Source organism: Mytilus californianus, unplaced genomic scaffold (genome assembly GCF_021869535.1).
Source record: "Mytilus californianus isolate M0D057914Y unplaced genomic scaffold, xbMytCali1.0.p SCAF_1, whole genome shotgun sequence".
NCBI lineage: Eukaryota > Metazoa > Mollusca > Bivalvia > Mytilida > Mytilidae > Mytilus > Mytilus californianus.
The window spans coordinates 134,911,155-134,935,388 of NW_026262581.1; the positions used below are offsets into that span (position 1 = coordinate 134,911,155).

Here is a 24,234-nt window from a genome sequence, read left to right on the forward strand (position 1 = left end):
TTTCTGTTGTTCCATTGTTTTACTCTTATAGTTGATGTGTTTCCCTCAGTTTTAGTTTGTTACCCGGATATGTTTTTGCTGAATCAAATTATGACTATTGAACAGCAGTATACCACTGTTGCCTTTATACTACCATCAAGTTTTTCTTCAATCTATCAAATCCTTTCATTTAGATATAACTTTAATGTACATTTTGTAAGACTCAATGAAAAAAGTAAAATAACAAATATAACTCTAAGGAAAATTCAAAACAGAAAGTCCCTTATCTAATGGCAAAAACAAAACCTCAAACACATCAAACGAATGGAAAACAACTGTCATATTCCTGACTTGGTACAGGCATTGTCTTATGTAGAAAATGGTGGATCAAACCTGGTTTTATGGCTAGCTAAACCTCTCACTTGTATGACAGTCACATAGAATTCCATTATATTGACAACAATGTGTGAGCAAAACAAAAAGACATAATAGGTAAATAATCTCAAAAATTGGGGTACAGCAGTCAACATTGTGTTATAATCTAAATCACTATAAAAACAAACAACTATGTCAACAAAGAAAAACACAATGGCATATAGACACTCTATAAACACAGCTAATAAGCAAAAATGAAAGACAAGAATACAATAAACTGTTAACACAGAGATATGTCTCGCCTTCTTGTTATTTTGATAACGCTAATGTTGAAATTAAAATAGCAATACTTTAACATGTAAGTTATGCAAATATTCAAAGTCAATAAACCATGACTGAAGGTACAGGGCTAAACAATCTCCATAGAAATGAGAAGTGCCAATGCTAATACAACTGCATACTAAATTCCATTGACTTTTCATAAGTCGTCCCCTTTAAACAAACCTAAACACAAACATAAACACAAACATTAACTTGTAAACTATGTAAAAGTTTCAAAGTCAATGAACCATAATGAGGCGGTGGGGTAATATAATTTCCATGGAAATGAAACTTGCAAATGCCAATACATTTGCATACCAAATATCATTGACTTAACAAACTAATACATGAAAACTAAGCAAAAGTTTCAAAGTCTATAGACTATGACTGAGGGGGTTGGGCCAAATATTCTCCATGGAAATGAGAAATGCCAATGCTTATACAACTGCATACCAAATATCATTGACCTACCAATACTGGTTCCCCATAAACTGACCTAATCACAAACTAATACATATAAACTAAGCAAAGTTTCAAAGTCAATAGACTATGACTGAGGGAGCAGGGCCAAATAATCTCCATGGTAATGAGATGTGCCAATGCTAATACCACTGCATACCAAATATCACTGACCTACCAATACTGGTTCACCATAAACTAGACCTAATCACAAACTAAACTAAGAGAAAACGTAACTTAAAGTCACACTAGTAGAACTGAGTAAAACAATCAATGCCAACTCATATTCAAAGTATTTAAATAAAAATTACGACTTAAATTTATAATAGACTGTCACAATAACCTTACCTCAATTTCATCAAACTGTTGTTCTATAACAGCCTTCTTTTTCTTAGATTTGTCAAGTTTTGACACAACTGGATTTAACAATCTGAATTCCTCACTTGTAGTGTCTATATGGAAATCAGTATCCTTAAACATGGCAGAGAAACGACTATCTTCCATGATGTCTGGAGTTTTCTGTACAAAGTAAAACAATAAAACATTGTCATATCGTGCCACTCATTCAATTCTTGAAACACAGACACATCTCCAACTTCAATAATGAATAATTAAGATGATTTTTTTTGACAGAATGAAGTCCTTGCATCTATCATGGCTAATAAATTGTTTCATGTACCCACATTTGATGTACCTATTAATAAATAAAAATGATTGAATAAAATTGTTTTAAGAGTGAAAAAAAAAGTTGCAGGTCAAGTTAATTACACTTGTGAGAAAGGAGAAGGTACTGTATTTAGTAGCTTAAATTTAAAAGCTAAGAAACCTTTACAAAAATCTGTTAATTTCATTTTCATATGAATATGGTTATATATTCTGGCTTTTGAGACAATTTCATTGTAAGCATGTGATATGTTACGTTTGACATCCAAACCTTGTCAGAAAAAATCAATTTAAATTAAAAATTCATAAACAACAAGATGTACGATGAGCAATATACTCTGCTCAATGGTTTAGGCAAACAAGAGGCAGAACAATGAAGATATTGAAGCACCTTATGGTAAATGATCTATATAAAAATAAGGATATCACTTGTAAGTGCTGAGAGAAAAAAGTGATGATAGTTTGACATGTAAGTTTTCAGTAAATAGAAAGTAAAACATTGAGGATTTCAAATGTTTCATAGATATAAGAAGATGTGGTATGAGTGCCAATGAGACAACTCTCCATCCAAGTCAAAATTTATAAAAGTAAACCATTATAGGTCACAGTACGGTCTTCAACACGGAGCCTTGGCTCACACCGAACAGTAAGCTATAAGGGCCCCAAAAAATTACTAGTGTAAAACCATTCAAACGGGAAAACCAACGGTCTAATCTATATAAAAAACAAGAAACGAGAAACACTTATGAACCACATCAACAAACGACAACTACTGAACATCAGATTCCTGACTTAGGACAGGTGCAAACAAATGCAGCGGGTTTAAACGTTTTAATGGTACCAAACCTTCACCCTTTTTCTGAAACAATAGTGTAACATCACAACATAGAAAGACACACTCACACTGTATGGCATAACTAGATGAATCTTGATGCCATATATCACAAAGTTATGACTTATAGGTGTAGAGTGAAATGTTACAGTAAACAGATAGAGGCAAACCAGTATACCTCCACCTTTTAAGAGGGGGTATAAAGATGTATAAAAATCAAGGACTAGCAACTTCTGCACAAAAATGAAATAATGAATCACATTTTATCATTTAAATATACATCTTTAAAAAGCTAGATGCTCCTATGTTAATGTTGATGATAATAAAAAAAAGTTTTGAAAACAAGGAAACCTTGATTGTTTTACAATTATTCTAACAGTACACCAAGTTTAAAGAAGTTTCATTGATATCTGACAAAATAATGTCTTCAGGAATAGAAACTTTATATTCAAAAATTTATAGGACTTTGAAATGATCTTTTTGTACTGAAAAAAACCTTATAACAGTTCCATGTTAGGAAACCTTACAAAACAAATAATCCAGTTGTGGAATACAACTTAGGCATAACATGTAGTTAACTAACCCGCCTTTCAAAGCAATTCAATATTTCAGTTGTGAGAAAAATACATTAAACTATGGCAGTTAATAGATTCAATCAAAGTTCTTGCACTTATACTTTCGTATAAATGTTCAAATGAGAAAGCAAGAATTTGTTTTCTGTAATGAATTCTCTTTTACCAAAACACATGAATTAGTTTACAAGAAATTGAACATGTTGAAGATCTGAAATGTTAAAGGGTAAGATTTAATTATTTGTACAAGGCTAAGAAACAGGTGTAATTCAAGCTTCATCGAGCTATTAATCCTGTATAGATCCGAGTACAAATACAGCTGATATTTAGAGACACTGAACAGTTATTGTCTTTATCCTGCAATTAATTTTGTACATTTTTTTTCCATCCAAATCGTTGAATTTGTTTTTGAAAGAAATCGACATGACTTAAACGTGGACCGCAATGAGGACCCCAAACTGAACTGTGACGTAAACAGTAATTTCACATAACCGTTCGCTCGCAACAGAAGCAGGATACCAGGAGACTATATACGTCTAGTATACGTATATCGCTTCTTGTTATCTGTACACCTGTATTAGTATAGTAGAAAGGTCAATTGCAGGATAAAAACAGATAAATGTATAAGGAATGTAATGAAGCATGTAACCTATTGTTAGTGGGTGTATTGTGTCTTTAATATGACATGAGCTAATAAACTCCACATCACAAATTAAGTTAGTTTAATGAAAATAGATCCAAAAAATATATTTTCTTTTTTTCCTTCCTGTAACCTTTAATCAATTCAATAATCATATATGCAGACAATATATACAACAGATCACCACTTAAATATCTCAATGTAAATATAAGGGATCAGATTTGCACAATTTGCATGTTTTGATCTTCATCGCATCAAATGACTAAAAGCTTCTATCTAACTAGATATTTATTGGCATTTGAATAGATCTCTAATAAATTATATATCTTTTGGCATTTTATTTTTTCAATAATAAATTGTCTTTTACAGAAAATGATAATACAACATTTATAGAAGGAGTTAATAATACATTATTCTCATCCATTTATTCAAAACTTCAGGAAATAAAAGTCATTAAAATTTCATTTTATTCTATAAAATCACATTGTACACAGGTTTTAATGTCATGAATTTCAAATTTTAGGATAGGATGAGAATGACATCTGAATTGTATTCCCTCAATTAGAATATCTGTAACCTTTACAGCAAAATGACATGAAACTATTACCTTGTGCAAGTTAACATTGAATGGTGAGCTTTATGTTGTACCATATACAAATAAAATATGTAAATTTTCATTGATGATTCTTTTTTGTAGACCAAATTTGGTCACCAGTTATTGTGGATTTTGTGGGTATAGGTTACCTTGCATTTAATGGTCAAATAAGTACAGATTGTCCATAGGCTTGACTGCAGAATTTGGCAACTCCACAAAATTAAATATCCAGCAAAAAAAAATCATCCTCATCCCACCAAAATATACATGAACTCTTATTATTAACCAACAGTTCTTTTGCAGGTTATTCAAATGTCGAAAGTCTTTTTTAAATGATTGTAAACATAACTTGATAAGTTCTGTCATTGTAGGATAGTTATTCAATAATTTTATCTACTTCCTTGTAACACAGTCGCTGGAAGTGATATGATTTCTCCGTCACATAAATATCAATGTTATTATCCCTATAAAGCCATATTGAACAACTGACTCAAGACATTATCTCTACTTTTCCAGTTGGATAAGGTCATCATGTAACAGATATTTATATGAAATATTAGCAACTGAATGTAAGGCAGATGTTTGAATTTTTATATTAACTTATCAAAATTAGCAATTGTAAATCAAAATTTGTTTGCTTACAAATAGTGATGCTTGTACAATAGGCCCAGTATGACATATTATTAGTAAATAAATTCTTTGGATTCTTTTATTTTCTTAAGTACTGATTTTTGTGGCAAGAGGCAAATTATATTAACAGATATTTGATTTTATGGTTGAAGAATAATTTGCATACAAGCCTACAGAAAATTTATATTTTGTTAATAATTTAACCTTTACATATGAAATCAATAAAAATTAGTTTCCCAGGAATAATATGAATTCAATAATAATATAGCTCAGAATGTATATATATTTTTAGCTTACAAATAACAATGCTTTATGAGCATTTGTCTGATTTTGCCATTAAAAACAGTCTATGGCTTACAGTCAACTATGATATTAAATAAAAACATCATTGGATCTAAGGAACTAGTACGTATTAAAATGTTAATAAACGTGATCTCGGTTGTGATATAACCACCTGGATTAAATGTCCCTTTACTCACTACCTACAAATCATTATGATTTATTTCGGGTTTCATAACCAAATAATTTCTTGATATCTGTCAACATCCTGCAGCCATTAGTCTATTCACCCAGGGAGTTGAATGAGCAGCCATGTATAAATAGTATCATAACATGACAGATTGTCTACCAAAGGCATTAACCTCAGCTGTCAGGTTTTAACTTTTTCCACGACTGATAATCACATTTCAGCTTTCATTGGCCATACCAGAAACGTTATTTACCTTGGATTTAACCAAAGTTGTCAACCTAATTTTAAAACTTCCGTTTAATCCAATGAAAAAGAACAAAAGCACAAAAGACAAATCTATATCTTGAGCTTCACTTATGTAATTTGTAAATCCACTGGGATCTGCTAAAAGTGAAATATGGAAGTAGAAACCAAGTAAAAAATCAGGACAGTTTGACCTTAAAATTTGTGGCAATTATGTATATAATTATAGTTTATAGCTGTTTTTTCCCCCTGGTGCCCCTCTTAAGGAATTTCATCCGCGTGGTCATTCCAGCCTCACTTTGGTACAATGTACAAGACGTCTCAGATTTCAATAATTTGTTACACAATAATGTGCAATCCTCTATAGTTTCTTACTACTTTAAGCAGAATTTATGGAGTAAAATCCTACTTAAAGGGATGACTGTACAGTGTTACATAACAGTGATCAAATCAACTATCTTGTCTATTACAAAGTTTAATAGTCAATCAGATTCACAAAAAGTTCACTTGATTTTTCCTCACTGATTGTCAAAATCACAGTGTCATTAAATACATTCTGTTAAATACTATACTTAAGGATGTACTTAAGTGAAATTAAAAAAATCTAGAATTCAAAATTGATACTATAAGTCAGAAGAACATTAGTTATGGAACAAAATAAGCTTAAAATATTGATAGGTAATGGAGCTCCTTTTCGAGATATTTAAGTTTTAAAAAATGGCGGGAAAAGGCTGACTTAGACTTTTACCTTATGTTTGCATTGGTTTTATTTGGGTCTCAAATCGAAAGAAAAGAAATCTAGAACCTGCTTAAATTTTGGTAAATGACCTTTTATGAGCTAATGAAGTGTTATATGAAAAGTATTATGGGTGTTATGGGGCAAATTATTTTACCCTGTATCGTAGAAAAAATAAAATGCTCCGCTGGGCACAGCTTGATACAACCACAGAGGTCGAACCCTGAACAGTTGGGGCAAGTATGGACACAACATTCAAGCTTGATACAGCACTGAATTTGGATTGTGATTAAATATTTGACACAGCATAGGTTTCTGACACAGAATGAATGTGGTCTAAGAACTTAAAAATTTTTAATTTACCTATTCAAACCATATCATTATTATTTTCTTTTATATATAAATCAGAAATAACCATTTTAAAATGAAAAATTTAAACAAAAAAAAAGGAAAAAAAGGGAAAAAAAATCCCCCCCCCCTCAATTTTTTTAACCCCTTATGATTCATCACCCCCAAACTCAATCCCAGCCTTCCCTTTGTGGTATGGTACCTTGCAGTACAATTTCAGAGAGATCCATACACTTGAACACAAGTTATTGTCTGGAAACTATAAAAATGCTTGTTTTTTGGCCCCTTTTTGGCCCCAAATTCCTAAACGTTTAGGGCAATTACCCCAAACTCAAACCCAGCTTTCCCTTTGTGATATGGAACCTTGTAGTACAATTTCATAAAGATCCATACACTTACACACAAGTTATTGTCCTGAAACTAGAAAAATGCTTGTTTTTTGCCCCTTTTTGGCCCCTAATTCCTAAAATTTTGAGGCAATTACCCCCAAAATCAATTCCAGCCTTCCCTTTTTGGTATGGTACCTTGCAGTACAATTTCAGAGAGATCCATACACTCGAACACAAGTTATTGTCTGGAAACTAGAAAAATGCTTATTTTTGGCCCCTTATTCCTAAACGTTTTGGGCAATTACCCCCAAACTCAATTCAAGCTTTTCCTTTGTGATATGGAACCTTGTAGAATAATTTCAGAAAGATCCATACACTTACACATAAGTTATTATCATGAAAATAGAAAAATGCTTGTTTTTTGCCCCTTTTTTGGCCCCTTATTCCTAAAATTTTGAGGCAATTACCCCCAAAATCAATCCCAGCATTCCCTTTGTGATATGGAATCTTGTGGTACAATGTCAGAGAGATCCATACAGTAACACACAAGTTATGTCTGGAAGTTACAAAAATGCTTATTTTTGGCCCCTTTTTGGCCCCTAATCCCTTAACTGTTGGTACCATAACCCCCAAAATCAATCCCAACCTTCCTTTTGTGGTATTGAACCTTATGGTAAAATTTCATAGAGATCCATTCACTTAAACTAAAGTTAGAGTGTGAAAACCAATGTGTCTTCGGAAGACGACGACGACGATGCCAACGTCATACCAATATACGACCTCAAAATTTTTTTGCGGTCGTATAAAAACCAAGGAGTCCGAACATCTGACAATAATTCCTAAACCTCACCTAAGTACATCCTTAAAACATTTTGTTCATTTATAAGATTATGTCCCTTTAATGTTGCCTTAATCTAGCCTATCAAAATAATATTGTAAAAACTATAATCAAATTAACCTTCATTTTCTTTTTATTTCCAGCAGCGGCCTCTTCTTTAGCTTCCATTAACTTTCTGGCAAAATCTGGATTAACCTTAGGTAACTTCTGTAATACAATAGGAAGAGTATAAGATATAATGGTTGATATTTGTAAATAATACATACAAAACATGCTAATATCAAGCTATCTGATCCTTCGTCTAATTGAAAAATATTTCTTCAATTTAAGGAGAATGGAAATAACATGAAATAACTCAACTGAAGATCAATTGGCTTTATATTAGTTTACTGAAATATTCATCTATAATTTGTAGGTTAAAAGAGTCGTTTCTCACAAGGAACTATCAGATACACTATACACTTCAAATGATCAATATGTCGTAATTCATACTGTTATAGTTTACTCAGAAGGCAGCTTGTTCCATATTTTATAAGTCAAATTGATGTTTGTTTCTTTGAGATATTTTATTGTGTTTGCTTTTTCTTTGAAATATTTTATTGTATTTTAAAGGTCATAGACAACATTTTCAGACATTAATGTTTAAATAATCAATCATTTTGGAAGTTAAAAATTATTCATCCTGTTTTCTATGTAGATCATGTCTACAATCTACAGTGGCATACATTAATTTTGTTTTAAAGGTCTAAAATCGGGGTTAATTTGACCATTTATTTTTTGGTATCTGGGTCCATAGAACTGAGATTTATTTAGATAATTCAATATGAATTCAGGATTATATTTTGGGGTAATTTGCATGATATGGGTATAAATCCAATGTTCAGTTTATAACCATTTGTGAGCACCACTGCAACAAAAAGGTTTATAAAGGCAAAAATGTACTAGATTTACTTGCCATATGCCTAAATGAGAAATCTGTATACATGGAAAAAGTGAACGTGGCCACAAGTTAAATTTCAAAATTGTTCAAAAGGTTTGTTGATTGTTTGAAGAAGTTTTCTGTAAATTTGATGCCACGATTATGAATTCCTATTTTGTATCTGGACATAATTTTTTACTGCATTTTATCTGACTTATAACAAACCTTATTTTTATGAAGTTTATGTTTGTAAATAATCTCTGTCAAAATAACCATTATTACTTTTTTATATTTCATTTGAACTGGGGACATTATTAGCCTTAAACTTAATTTCATATTGACATATAATAGGTTATCAAGAAATAAAATCACATTTCACAGTTGATAACTTATCATAAAAACAATTAAAACCATGACAAAATAAGCAGTATTTGTAAAATTTCTTTACATTATTTGTTTTCTAACAACTTTTGAGTATATTTTGATTGAAAAAGTATGGGCTCAACAAAATCAAAATTACAATTTATATTTGGTGGATAGTAAATAGTTATAAGAAAATATTTTAACATCTTTTTTGCTAATACCAATGTTTCCATTATGGAAAATGATGAATTGAAAACTGCATAAAATACTTGGACATGTTTCATCATTTTCCTTAAATATGCATTACTATGATGTAATTATGACATAATTCTTTGTAAAACCTTGTCTTATTCATTTATATTTTTTAAATAATTTTATGCATTTCCCTATATTGTGAGAAATTTGAAGTATTTTTCAAAAAATCCATTCTTCATGGCCATTTTTTTAATTGCTTTAAAATCCAATCACTAGTTAGAAGTAGTAGTGGATAACAGGTGTGCTTGGACAAACAAACAAAAGGAAAAGGACAAACAGACAGAATGGTCCCTGTACAACCATAAATTCACTTCATATATAGTACTGTAAATTTAGAAATTATTGCGTGCATTTCTTATTGCCATTTTTGAAGAATAGACAAAAATGCCAGATTAATTATTGCGATTTCAAGAAAATCTGCATACAGATATATGTATCAGATATCAGAATGAGCTCTTATTACTGCGATACTCACCCAGTCGCATTTTTCACATTAATAAAAACCTCGCAATAATTTCTGAATTTTCAGTAATGTCTTACATAAAACTCTGAAAATATTAAAAATGTATTGCTATGCTAAAGTCTGAAGATGCAAGGTCATTAAGATGTATTCCAAGATGACAGTTAATCAAAATTAACAGGAGATAGTTCGTTTCATGTTTAATCAACTGTACATGAAAAAAACAGAATATCACATCATGTGACCACAAATCAATTTAAATTAAATTTATCAGCATGGTATTGACAAAATTCTGTTTCATTTCTTGTCTTAGTAAATATTAGGAAACTGATCAATTAATTTTGAAAGCAAGTGTCAATATTACTTGTTATACACCAAGGCCAAAGTATAAGACTGCTTTCTTTTATGTACAATCATTAATTAACTTTATTTAATTTTAAAATAGATTGTCAGCATTCTTCATTTGCCATTACTACAGAAATACAACTTTCCTATTTCAATACAATCCTATTCTTTTTCCCAATGATTGTACATGACATTTCCTACATCAAATTCTCAGATCCTTCCAACAATAACTGATATGCAATATATGCCTTGCACAATATTCACTGTTCGATATCTTAATTAAATTTATCTTACTCAGTACCACTTGTAAACAAGAGGCCTAGTAACTATACATAAATTCCTCAAGTTCCAACAGGGATTAAAATTTTGTCAATTATCAAATTGTGAAGAATTTTTGCATTAAATATTTAACTCACAAAACTTTGGAAAAATAATGACTTAAAATATGTGAATTAAGGTTAAGAAAGCAGACATATGTTTATAATTAAAGTTGGGAACAGAATATGCCATGAAGAAAAAAACCCAGTACTCCCACAAAAGATGAATGGCGTTTGAAATAAATATATCCCAGAATGCATTAGATTCTGAAACAGTGAATTGTGTACAAATTGTAACAACATTTTAACATCACATAAAACCATTTACATCAAACCTACCTTTAGTCGTACTCTGTTCTCTCTCTCTTCCTCAATCTTCTCTCGTATTTTATTCTTTCTATACTTTTCATAAGCAAATGGTTCAGCTATGGACTTGGCTTTATGGTACAATCTCATATCAATGAAGAAGCCATGCATATAGGCCCTCAGTAAGTTAGACCCAATAAGATGTGATAACCCTAAGTCTTCTAACTCTCTCCTCGTTAAGAACTTATAATCATCATACACTGAAACATTCATAAATGTATAGATTCATTTATTTTTTTATTTTTTTTAAATTAGAATATTTGTACCCATGTCCCCGTCAAACTATCGCATTTATGTGTTCAATGAACATAATCTGAATAATGCCTACTTTGGCATATACATAGTTCACATCATAATGAATATGTGTACTAAGTTCCCAGTTGATGTGACCACAACTTATGTTACCACAATTTCATGGTAACATACCTTAACCAAAAACTTTAAACTGAAACAAGAACAAACGAACAGATCAGAAAAGATAATGCCCACTACTATCATTGGCAGGTAATAAGTTCACATGTATTAAGATTTCATCGACACTCTGGTCGACTCAGTAATGAAACAGGCTGAAAATTCCTTCAAATAAAAAACTATATACAATCCTTGTTTAGAAATTGACAACCTTGTCTGTTACAGCAAATTTAGCTAGGACTAAAATAGTCTGAACCACTGAAAAAACAATATATATATTTAAATAAAAATAGTAATAAAAAAATTATAGTTGACATTTGAAGTGATTTTGTTTCAATTGGTAGTGAATTTATTCTACAAACTATAACTTCAAACATTTTGACCATATTATCCTCAAATCTTTGTTAACATTCACAACCTTAATAAATTATTTTCATTTGAACAATTATTAAATTCTATAAGCAAAATTCTGTTGGTTGCATTTCCAAACTGGAAAAAAGGATGCAACACCAATTTCCAACAGCCATTTCCCTTTTTGCTAGTGCTTATTTTTTTTAGCCTGCACTAAAATGTATAAAAATGTGTCAAAATGTGTCTGAAATCAAATGCACTTTAATTATTTAGGTAGTGAAAAATATCGGGATACGAGTATAAACAATTCAATCATTTAAGCAAGAACCAGTACTAATCCTAAATTGTAAATAAATATACAACAAAAGACAAAAGCAATAGGTATATTTCTCACTTGTTGATAGACAAGGAAGGTTAATACACTAAATCTTCCTTCTTATCCTATCAAATCTGACAGATTACTCACCCTGTGTCTCTGAACTCTCCTCTAATTCTTCTGTCAGGTTGTCCAGAAATGAGCACCATTTTGGAGCTGTTCCTATTGACTGTAAAATGTTATATATGAAATATTATTGATACTGACATTTTCAGTAAATTTACTGTTTATGACAAGTTTATTGTTTATGAAGCGTTAAAATCATGAAAGTTACAGAAACACTAGGGTTGGTCTACCCCAGTCATAGTTTGTCTATCCAGATAATCATGAAACACTAGGGTTGGTCTACCCCAGTCATAATTTGCCTAACCAGACTTTTTAGACTATGGCTCTTAACTTTATTGATTTGGCTCTAGAACTGTTTTGATTTGAGTGCTTCTGATGAGTTTTATGCAGGTGAGACCAGACTGATTTGATTGCTTCTGATGAGTCTTATGTAGGCGAGACCAGACTGATTTGAGTGCTTCTGATGAGTCTTATGTAGGTGAGACCAGACTGATTTGATTGCTTCTGATGAGTCTTATGTAGGTGAGACCAGACTGATTTGAGTGCTTCTGATGAGTCTTATGTAGGCGAGACCAGACTGATTTGAGTGCTTCTGATGAGTCTTACGTAGGTGAGACCAGACTACTGAGCATTAGCCTTTTTTAGTAAAGTTTTTTAACAGTAAACATTTTGAAATAAACTGCTTCGCTGAGCGCAGCTGGATACGCCCGCAGAGGTCCAACCCTGAACAGTTGGGGCAAAAATGGACACAATATTCAAGCTTGATACAGGTCTGAATTTGGACTGTATCAAATATTTGACATATTATAGGTTTCTGAATAAATGTAGTCAAAGAACTTGAAATTGGTTATATGAATTGAATTTATATTCAATTAAAGATTTCTTGCTGTTGTGCAATACACTGTGCTGTTGCGCAATACTTAGTAAATCTGTTGTCAGACTATAAACAATTAAAGTTCAATTAATTGTCAATGTCATATTAGAAATTTATGAAAATGTAAAGGGAGCTTACATCAATAGATATAAACAATTCACCAAAGTTTCATGAGAATTGCTGACAGTATTTTTGAGTTATTGTCTGAAAACTGGAAAATCCCCCCTTTTCTAATGAATGAAAACCCCATAACTCAGTTATAAAATTCTAAAAGGAGCTTACATCAATAGATATAAACAATTCACCAAAGTTTCATAAGAACTGCTGAAAGCATTTCTGATTTTTTGTCTGAAAACTGGAAAATCCCCCTTTTTTATGAATAAAACCCTGTAACTCTGAAACGTAAAATCTAGAATATATAAAAATCAAAAGGGAGCTCATGTCAATAGATATAAACAATTCACCACAATTTCTTGCAAGTTGGTGAAAGCATTCTTGAGTTATTGTCCGAAAACTGGAAAATCCCCCTTTTTTTGATGAATAAAACCCCATAACTCGGAAACGTAAAATCTAAAATTTATTAAAAAATGAAAGGGAGCTCACGTCAATAGATATAAACAATTCACCAAAGTTTTATGCAAATTGGTTAAAGCGTATTTGAGTTAATGTTCGACATGTTGATGACGGACGGACGGACAGACGGACAATGGTATACCTTAATACGTCCCGTAAACGGGCGTATAAAAAAGAATTGAGTTAATACACAACCTGTATATCAACTTTATTTCAACTTTCAATCTTAAAATCAAATTCCATTTCTATCCCTCCCTCCCTTCATATAGCTCTCTACCCCCCATTGAGAAGATACTTACAGGTATATAATAAGTTAAAACTTTTGGTGCCTCAGTTGCCATGAACAGAAGTCCTGAGCCTGGAACTACACATAAGTCATTGAGATCTGTACCTGGTTCAATAGCTGTGTAAGCCTTACCCTGTCAAAATACATGTGTTAGTACTACAAATAAATGTATATTATAAGGAAGCTTCTGATGTAGATTACGTTCTGTAGCCATAATAATGTACTCCCTTTCTTGTTAATGACTCATCACTATATATAACTAATTACAGTATTTTTGGGCGCATTACATTTGCACAATTTTGGGGGTTAATACTTTTTATGTTTGCGTACAGATTTTGATTACATTTGCACGCATTCATTTTACAGGTAAAACAGGAAAATGTAAAGATCATTTAAAATAAATATGTCGAAAGTTATTAATTTTGAACATTTTCATAATTTAAAATCATATATTTTTCATATTTTTTCTAAAAATAATATATTAAGTGATTATCAATGTATTTTGCCTTTCTTGACATTATTTTAAGTTTCAAAACCACTACATATATCAAACTAAAAGGGCTTGAAACATCAGCAGAAGTGAGAAAGAAAAAACTGAGAATCTGATGAAGCAATTCCAATAATACCAGATTAGACTGGGAGAACTTGAATGAATTTATTCTCTTGAAACAGTTGGCTCCAAATATTCAGCACGTACCTACAGGTATAATGGGTACTATTACTCTTTGGATTTGCTATGGTTTTACAATTTTACTATGATCTGTATATATTTTCAGGACTTGGTGCTTGTGCATAATAAAACGAACTTATGTAATCAAAAGCTGTGAGCAAACATAACGATTTGTGTGCGCAATTGTAATGCACAAGTATTTTTCCCTCTCTTGATTAGTGTACAGAAGGCAGCAGTCAAATCACATTTAGTTTACCTTTAGTTTTTGGATGGAGTGCATGTTACCTACAGTTTCTGTATAATAGTTCATGGTTTGGGGATTTTTTTCACATTTTTTTCTATTTAGCCATAGTGTTGTCTTTCCTATAATTTTTTTATCGCCCACTTTGTGTCTTTTTAAGTTATATATGATTAAAAGTAATCTATCAAAAGAATGACTGAACGAATGAAAATGAAAATGATTGGAACATACTGAACTTGATAAAGACAGTTACCTCATGAGTATGTCAGGTAAAAACAAGCTTTACTTGCTTTAAGTCTCATTCTATAGATTTTTTTTCAGTAATGAATCCATGTTTACTACAGTTGTTACTCACAGTAGCTTTTTATAAGTACTAATTTAAAACAGTATTTCTACAAAAACATGAATTTTAATCATAATAACTGCTTCTTAATGTCATTATCATCATCATTTCTTTCTCTTGACCATATATTAAGTTGGCCAAATTTTCTAGATTTAAAAACAGTTTTTAAGGGATTTTTTTCTTGTTCTTCATCACCTTCCTCCTTTATTTCTTTTTCATTTTCAGCAAGTTCTAATCACTGTTTAATTTCAGAAGAACTTTGCTTGTCTTTTTTTTATTTTCAAATGTATTTTCTGTTTTGGCACGTTTAGAACATGTAAACTGTCCATTTGAACAAGCATTTGATTGTATATCTGCTTTTGTCTCAGTTATCTCCCTTCTCTTTGTTTCTTTGAGATATTGAAAAAAGCAAACAAACAAAAACAAAGGAAAACAGATAACCAAAAAGTCAGTTTTGACATTTGGAATCAGCGTGTCAATTTCACAAAAGGAATTTGATCCATATACAACAAAATCATTAACCAATTCATTTGAAACCAAAGCTAAAGATGTGTTTGCTTGCCTACTGACATTAGAAGATACAGTATTTGAAAAAGGGAGAAAAGACAGTTCAGATGAATCAGATCTTTTAAAATATGAACCATCCAAGGAAGAAGTAGAGACTATAAAACCTGCATTCAAGAAACCTAGACTCATTGGAAGTGGACAAACAAGGGGTTCATATTCGAAAAGACCATTCAAGCATGATTGTCCAATGCCACATTTCAATGATAGACCATCATAATGACAGAAGTATTCACTAGAAGATGTTGATGTGATGAATGATTCTAGCAATAAACAGAAAGCTTATGCTTTCCTTGAAGAAAGGAGGAAACATAGAGAAGTATTCTATAGATTCATTGGAGAAGGTTCAATAGATCTGTTAGCCATTATGTGTACTGTATTAGTTTCACTATAAAAAAGTATCTTAGAATTTAACCTCTGGTCAAGGTTATGACTCATCCTTAAATGGGATGAATCTATGGTGTGAAGTATGACATTAGTCTGAAGATAAGGCCAAGTCACCATCTTAATACAGTTGTTTAAGCTATAGCATTGATCTTACTATATCTTACCAGGGGAAACAACTGTGTATAAGAAATACTTGAATTCAGGCAGACACTATGCATGTAGTTATCCTCAAATAGTGATAAATAGAATGGATAGAGAGACAATTATTAATTTAGTTAAATACAAACATTTGTCATGTTTGCCTGTTAAAGTATTCATATTATACAATAAAGTTACTTAGAGGAAATACTTATCCCATCAACTTACATTATTTCTGTTCCAAAGTTTGAGTATTTTTGAATCCATGGACATAACCAGGTCAAGAGAATCATGGAATTCTATGGATTTGATTGGCAGTTCATATTGATGATCCTTTATCAGGACAGGCTTATCAGATCTCAAGTCATATAATAACACCTGAAATATATAAAGTATAACAAACAACCTCTACTCCTCTTGTACATTTTTACCTTTACCTTTTACCTTCATCGGTATTACTTATCAGATCTTTAGTCATATAACAATACCCGAAACAAGAATACACACATTGTTGTTCTAAGCCCCACTCATAATTCAAAGTATCGGAAAACAGGAAGTAGGTGTCTAACATATCCAAAAGAGTAGTCACAAATATCAACTTATCATTGCCAAGATGCTGACTAAATATTAAATCAATATGTTCATTAGTACTTAGGAAAAATGTTACAAAAATTTGTATTTGGATTTGGAGTTCATTCAATATATTGACAGATCAAAAAGTATTTACAGGTTACAACTTATCCCTATCAAGCAACATACCAAATATGTAGTCATACCAGAAGTACCAGAGAAAAGTGTGACAGAATCATTTCTTGGATTAAAGGATGGACAAACAAAATCTAACCTTGGACTGTTGGGCCAGGTGATCTAAAAATTATCTAAAGAGCATACAATACATTAACAGGGGCAGATAATAACTCATCCAAGTTTATCAGGTTGTATCAGTGCCATTGCTCAAAATATGCAACAAAATTTACAAGGAAACACACAGACTTTCTCAAACCAGCTGGGTGAATTTGAAAGTAATCTCAAAGGAAAACAGTATGCTTTTTATGGAAACACTTTAAATTTGCTGTGGGATATAAAGATTGAATATGATATACAATTACTTTCTATCACCAAAATAAATCTGATAGATGTCAGATATTAGTATAAAGTTGTGGTATACGACAGGAATACTTTCACAACGATGTTGCATTAAAAATACATGGTGACATTTTGGTTAAAAAAAAACAGACATGCTATCTAAAGCACTTAAAAATTATGTTTTCTATTTTTCTTCAAAACTTTAGTATTAACAAGAAAGCTGTCTGTAGCTTTCTGTCATAGATAGTTGCATAATTTCACAACAATTTTATCTTGTTTTACTTGGTAACTACATGAAATGCCTATCAACTAAGGAAGATTCTACAAAAATCTGGGTTTAACTATCTCTATTTATTTAAGAGTTTTGCTAAATTTTTCGGTAAAGTATTGAAATATGAAAATTTGTGTTTTTACCTCAAACTGGCCAAAATCCATCAGAAAAATCTTGAAAAGTAAGTCATGGAGGTATGTTTTTCATTGCATAATTAATATCTAGGTCAACTATAATTTTGATATTAAGAGCTGTACTTACATGTCCAGTACTGGTACCAACAGCCATAGTCAAAGCATCTCTGAACTTCAAAGCTGTTACTGTAGGCACTACTGACACACTGTAATATTATATGTAATCTTAAGCTTAGGAATAACATGTAAATAATCCTTATATGATTTGCTTATCTACAAGAACTGGAATGGGATTGGTCCTTTAGAATTTTTTCCTTTGGTTTACACTTCAATAGACCAGATACTATTTCATGAATGATCTTGGGGCAGAAATGTCATGGCAAGACATGATAACATACGAATGAAAACTCTCAAGCTGAAGGTTATTCTGTTACTGAAATGCTTCAAATAATATCTCATTAAAATCCAGTTTTTGAGGTAAGGGTTGTTTAATTTTGGATTCTTTTTCATTAATCAAACATTCATGGAGTCTAAAAGTCATCATGGCAGCTCACTCTTCAGTAACAACATGTTGATTTGATGGTAAATAGAAGTTAATGAAAAAAATTGTTAATTAAAAATACCTAATGTTTGGGTTAAAAAATGCTCAGCCTCATATTTTCAATTTGAAAATTTAACTGCCTCAAGTAGAGAAATATTGTATCACACTTGATTGAGTGGTAGAATCTATTTTTCTGAGGCAGTGTTGCATATTTTATTTTCTGAGGCAGTGTGATATTTTAACTTTTCGGAGACAGCACTGGATATAATATTTACATCAAACTATCTTAAACCTGAAACTTAAGCAAAACTTTAGAAAGAACTTACAGTGAGAATGAAAGATAAAATGCTTCACAGAGACAGCAGTTAAAAAAGTAGACTTAAAACAAAATAAAGATACATAAAGTTTTGTACAAATGATCTTACTCTAAGTCTTCCACATGTTGGTTGAGTACTGTATCTAATATACCAACTCTACTCCGAACACGGGGGTCAAAACACTCAACATGTCCCTACAATAGAAATAATAACACTCAACATGTCCCTACGATAGAAATAATAACACTCAACATGTCCTTACGATAGAAATAATAACACTCAACATGTCCCTACAATAGAAATAAAAACACTCAACATGTCCTTACAATAGAAATAATAACACTCAACATGTCCCTACAATAGAAATAATAACACTCAACATGTCCCTACAATAGAAATAATAACACTCAACATGTCCCTACAATAGAAATAATAACACTTAACATGTCCCTACAATAGAAATAATAACACTTAACATGTCCCTACAATAGAAATAATAACATGTCCCTACAATAGAAATAATAACACTCAACATGTCCCTACGATAGAAATAATAACACTCAACATGTCCCTACAATAGAAATAATAAGTTCTGTATCTTTTACTCAAATAACATTTATGTTTGAGAACACAAGTAATTTTTAAGGGCATTTCTTTAGAACAATAAATGCAAATTAAAAAATTCTCTTGCATTTTCTCAATACGATTTTTACAGTGTAGTGTACTACTTTTGGGACAAATTATACCAAAATTATAGAAACTCCAATAGATCTAACTCAAAATATGGACAATTTTATGATAAGGAAGTCTTCAATTCAATAGGACAGCTTCAAATTTATCAATTTTTTACCTTTTATAACTGAACCAAATCACTATTGTACATTAAAATTTCATGACCAAAATCTTTTAACAGTGAAATTCCATTCAATTTATAGCATGTTAATACTAAAATTAAAATGAGATAATTTGTCCATTTTCAAGCTTCAGTGTAAGTTATTTCATACAACTTATGACCAGTAGGGTTATCCTATTAATCTCAGGCCAAATTCTGTAGGAATTAAATTTGAACTAGTAGAACTGGACTTATTATGTACAAAAACCAATTGTTTTTACCCAAGGGTATAACTATTATATCATTTCCATGTATGAGACCTCTGATATCATAGCATACCTAAATTGTCTCACCTGAACCTTGTTAAATACTGTAAAGCATTCATAGAAAACTTCAGGAAAACAATACATAGATTGTCTGGTTCAACAGAGATTAATTATACGTAATTATCATGGGAAATGAGAAAGCTGCCTTGTCTAATAGACTGATATGTCTACCGAACACTGTACTAACACATGCTTGGAAATCAACAGCCAGCTTTCATTAAATTTCAATCAAGATAAATATTACTTCAACAATTCCTTACTCAACCATTTGTCTATTTATATTGCTTCCTAAAGTTTCTACACTTTAACATTAATTATTTGATTTAATATAAACAATAAGAACTAGATTGGGAATTCAATAAAGTACAGGGAAACCCCCATAAAGGAATAAAATCAGAAAATCACAATTATTCACCAAGATTATAGAAGCTTAAGTATAATGAGAAAATCAGAATCAATTGTTTCACAAAACAGAACCAGTAATTACAGAATTTAATTTCCTCTTATAATCTCTTTATTCTGTTAAAATACACATATGTACGATTTACAAATGAGTGAGTTCAAAAAGTAATTTAAGTTAGAATGGAAATTAGTGTTAATCCCTGTCTATATATTTATTAAAAGTAATAGATCTTAGCTATAAAATTACTTTTTATTGCTGATCAAAGACTTATAACTAGAATTGTATTAACATAAAAAGTCAACTATAGTAGCAAGTCAACTTTAATAGCATATCAAACATATCAACTCCAGCTTACCCAACATAAAATCAAACAAAGTGAAAGGTCATGTTAAGTTCGGTACTATTTTTTGTTGTCCATAGAATTTCCATTACTATAACTGAGTTTTTTCTCTTGTTCAAGTTCAACAATTTTTTCGAGTGTAAGACAGAATTTTTTTATTATTAGTGGTTATGTTTTCCTTCTGTCATATTATCAATTTAAACTAGAGGCTCCTAGGAGCCTTTATTGCTCACCTGACATGTTTGCATAAATTTGATATAATGCAATAAGACTGTTTATGTTGAGTGGAATCTGTGTGGGCCTGTGTGGGCCAATAGCTTGTTATAATGCAACAAGACTATTAATGTTGAGTGGAATCTGTGTGGGCCAATAGCTTGTTATAATGTAACAAGACTGTTTATGTTGAGTGGAATCTGTGTGGGCCAATAGCTTGTTATAATGTAACAAGACTGTTTATGTTGAGTGGAATCTGTGTGGGCCAATAGCTTGTTATAATGTAACAAGACTGTTTATGTTGAGTGGAATCTGTGTGGGCCAATAGCTTGTTATAATGTAACAAGACTGTTTATGTTGAGTGGAATCTGTGTGGGCCAATAGCTTGTTATCAAATGGAAGTTTTTAACGACCTTGACTGGCTATACAGCCCTTGCACGGTCGGTAGCTTGTTATAATGCAACAAGACTGTTTATGTTGAGTGGAATCTGTGTGGGCCAATAGCTTGTTTTAATGCAACAAGACTGTTTATGTTGAGTGTAATCTGTGTGGGCCTGTGTGGGCCAATAGCTTGTTTTGTCTTGCTCATTATTTCTGCTGGACTGAATTTATTCAATCCATTATAGTTTTCAAAAAAAAAAGGCAAACAAGAAAAAAACTATGGATTACAATTGTGATTTAGGGGCAATAAACTCTTCATTCATTTGACTTGTTTGTAGATTTTGTGTTGCTTAAAAATTTCGCTCTTCAAATTTTCAGTCTATCAACTATATTTTCAAGACATATTGTATAAAAACTAAAACTAATAAAAGATCAACATTTAAGGGCAATTACTCTTACAAGGAGTCAACTGAAGGCTTCTGCAGTTTTGACTTATCTGTAGATCTTATCATGCTTATCATGTTTTGCTGTTTAAAGTTTCCCCCTACCTACAATGTTTCAACAGAAATGTAAAATAATTGGTAACAATCATCTTTGAAGGGCAGCTATTCCTATAAGGACTCATTTGGTCATTTTCACTTATCAGTTGATCTTACTTTGCTGTTCCTTTTCGCGGTTTACAGTTTCTTTCTATCTACTATATTTTTCACCAAAAAATGCAAAAAATATTTTCTATAAGGGATTGACTGAGGATTTAAGCAAATGTTGACTTATTTGTAGATCGTGGCCATATTGGTTGGCAGACAGGATCATCAGACATAAGTTTTTTTTAAACTAAATACCACAAAGATAATTGCTGCTTAGTTTGGTTCCAATTGGCCCAGTGATTTCAGAGGAAATTTTTTTATTGAAGTTAACAACCAACGGAAGACAGAGAACCAAAGCCAAGTGATGGCAATAACTCACACTGATCCTGAACTAAAATAAAATGCTCCGCTGGGCGCAGCTTGATACAACCGCAGAGGTCGAACCCTGAACTGTTGGGGCAAGTATGGACACAACATTCAAGCTTGATACAGCACTGAATTTGGATTGTGATTACCGGTAAATATTTGACACAGCATAGGTTTCTGACACAGAATGAATGTGGTCTAAGAACTTAAAAATTTTTTAATTTACCTATTCAAAACATATCATTATTATTTGCTTTTATATATAAATCAGAAATAACCAATTTAAAATGGAAAATTTTAAAGAAAAAAAAGGAAAAAAAAATCCCCCCTCAAATTTTTTGAACCCCCTTATGATTCATCATCCCCAAACTCAATCCCAGCCTTCCCTTTGTGTTACAATGTATGGTGCCTTGCAGTACAATTTCAGAGAGATCCTTACACTTGAACACCAGTTATTGTCTGGAAACTAGAAAAATGCTTGTTTTTTTGCCCCTTTTTGGCCCAAAATTCCTAAACGTTTAGGGCAATTACCCCAAAACTCTAACCCAGCTATCCCTTTGTGAAACTTCCCTTTGTTTTACAATTTCATAAAGATCCATACACTTACACACAAGTTATTGTCCTGAAACTAGAAAAATGCTTGTTTTTTTGCCCCTTTATGGTCCCTAATTCCTAAAATTTTGAGGGAATTACCCCCAAAATCAATCCCAGCCTTCCCTTTGTGGTATAGTACCTTACAGTACAATTTCAGAGAGATCCATAAACTTGAACACAAGTGATGGTCTGGAAACTAGAAAAATGCTTATTTTTGGCCCCCTTTTGGCCCCTTATTCCTAAACGTTTTTGGGAATAACCCCCAAACTCAATTCCAGCTTTCCCTTTGTGATATGGAACCATGTAGTACAATTTCAGAAAGATCCATACACTTACACACAAGTTATTGTCATGAAATAAGAAAAATGCTTGTCTTTTGCCCCTTTTTTGGCCCCTAATTCCTAAAATTTTGAGGCAATTACCCCCAAAATCAATCCCAGTATTCCTTTTGTGATATGGAACCTTGTGGTACAATGTCAGAGAGATCCATACACTAACACACAAGTTATGTCTGGAAGTAACAAAAATGCTTATTTTTGGTCCCTTTTTGGCCCCTAATTCCTTAACTGTTGGTATCATAACCCTCAAAATCAATCCCAACCTTCCTTTTGTGGTATTGAACCTTGAGGTAAAATTTCATAGAGATCCATTCACTTAAACTAAAGTTAGAGTGCGAAAACCAATGTGTCTTCGGACGACGACAACGACGCCAACGTCATACCAATATACGACCACAAAAAATTTTTTGCGGTCGTATAAAAACCATGTCAATTCTTTAATTAAATTGAAATAAAATACAACAATGCATAAATTCAATATTCATTGATCACTGAAACCCCAACCTTTTGTTAACATCCAGGGGTCAATGCTTCAAGTTTAATTTGAACAGACAAATAAGCAAAGCCTTTATTTGATCAGACTTAAAAGAAATTGGAATACTTTTCAATAGAATAAAAATAACTGTTGAAAATCAAGAAATAAATCATGAAAACAAACAAAATATGTTGTCTTTACAAATATCCTATTAAATACTTAAGACTATATACAGTAGTTCTGTTTAGGTATCTGAACTGTCATTGACCACATCGAATGTGGTTTGCAGAGCAAATGTTGTCACTTTGCCAACATTGTAAAACTATGGAAACATTGAACTAGAATATTTCTGTGGAGTATTTTAACAAAGTTTACAGTTTTTCCTATTCTGGAACTTGATATTAGTTGCAATCGAAATTGATAACTAACTAGAACTGTTCACTTAGCTGGACTAACAGTAATACCCCCACTACCCAAACCCCATCTTGGATTAAAGTTGAATTATACAAGTGACTGAATACAGGGAATGGAAGAAGTTGAGAACTAGAGGCTCTCAAGAGCCTGTGTCGCTCACCTGTATTTACTGATGCTTTGGAAATCATGTAAAATAAGATTAAAATCATAATTAATAGTATTAGATATTAGATATTATAATGATATGTAAGGTAATAACAAAAAACTGCAAAATTTTTGTAA

At 31.6% G+C, this 24,234-nt stretch overlaps 1 protein-coding gene across 1 annotated transcript in view; it reads right to left on the minus strand.

Moving 5' to 3' along the window:
- LOC127735483 (nucleolar protein 10-like) overlaps positions 1–24,234 on the minus strand; it is a 63,081-nt gene that overhangs the window by 19,673 nt on the left and 19,174 nt on the right. The window contains exons 8-15 of the mRNA XM_052245659.1: positions 18,792–18,877; positions 17,953–18,031; positions 16,563–16,712; positions 14,005–14,124; positions 12,283–12,361; positions 11,028–11,254; positions 8,150–8,236; positions 1,483–1,653 (exon numbers count right to left, since the gene is read on the minus strand). Coding sequence (XP_052101619.1) covers positions 1,483–1,653; positions 8,150–8,236; positions 11,028–11,254; positions 12,283–12,361; positions 14,005–14,124; positions 16,563–16,712; positions 17,953–18,031; positions 18,792–18,877 — 999 coding nt within the window. The remainder of the gene's footprint in view (positions 1–1,482; positions 1,654–8,149; positions 8,237–11,027; positions 11,255–12,282; positions 12,362–14,004; positions 14,125–16,562; positions 16,713–17,952; positions 18,032–18,791; positions 18,878–24,234) is intronic.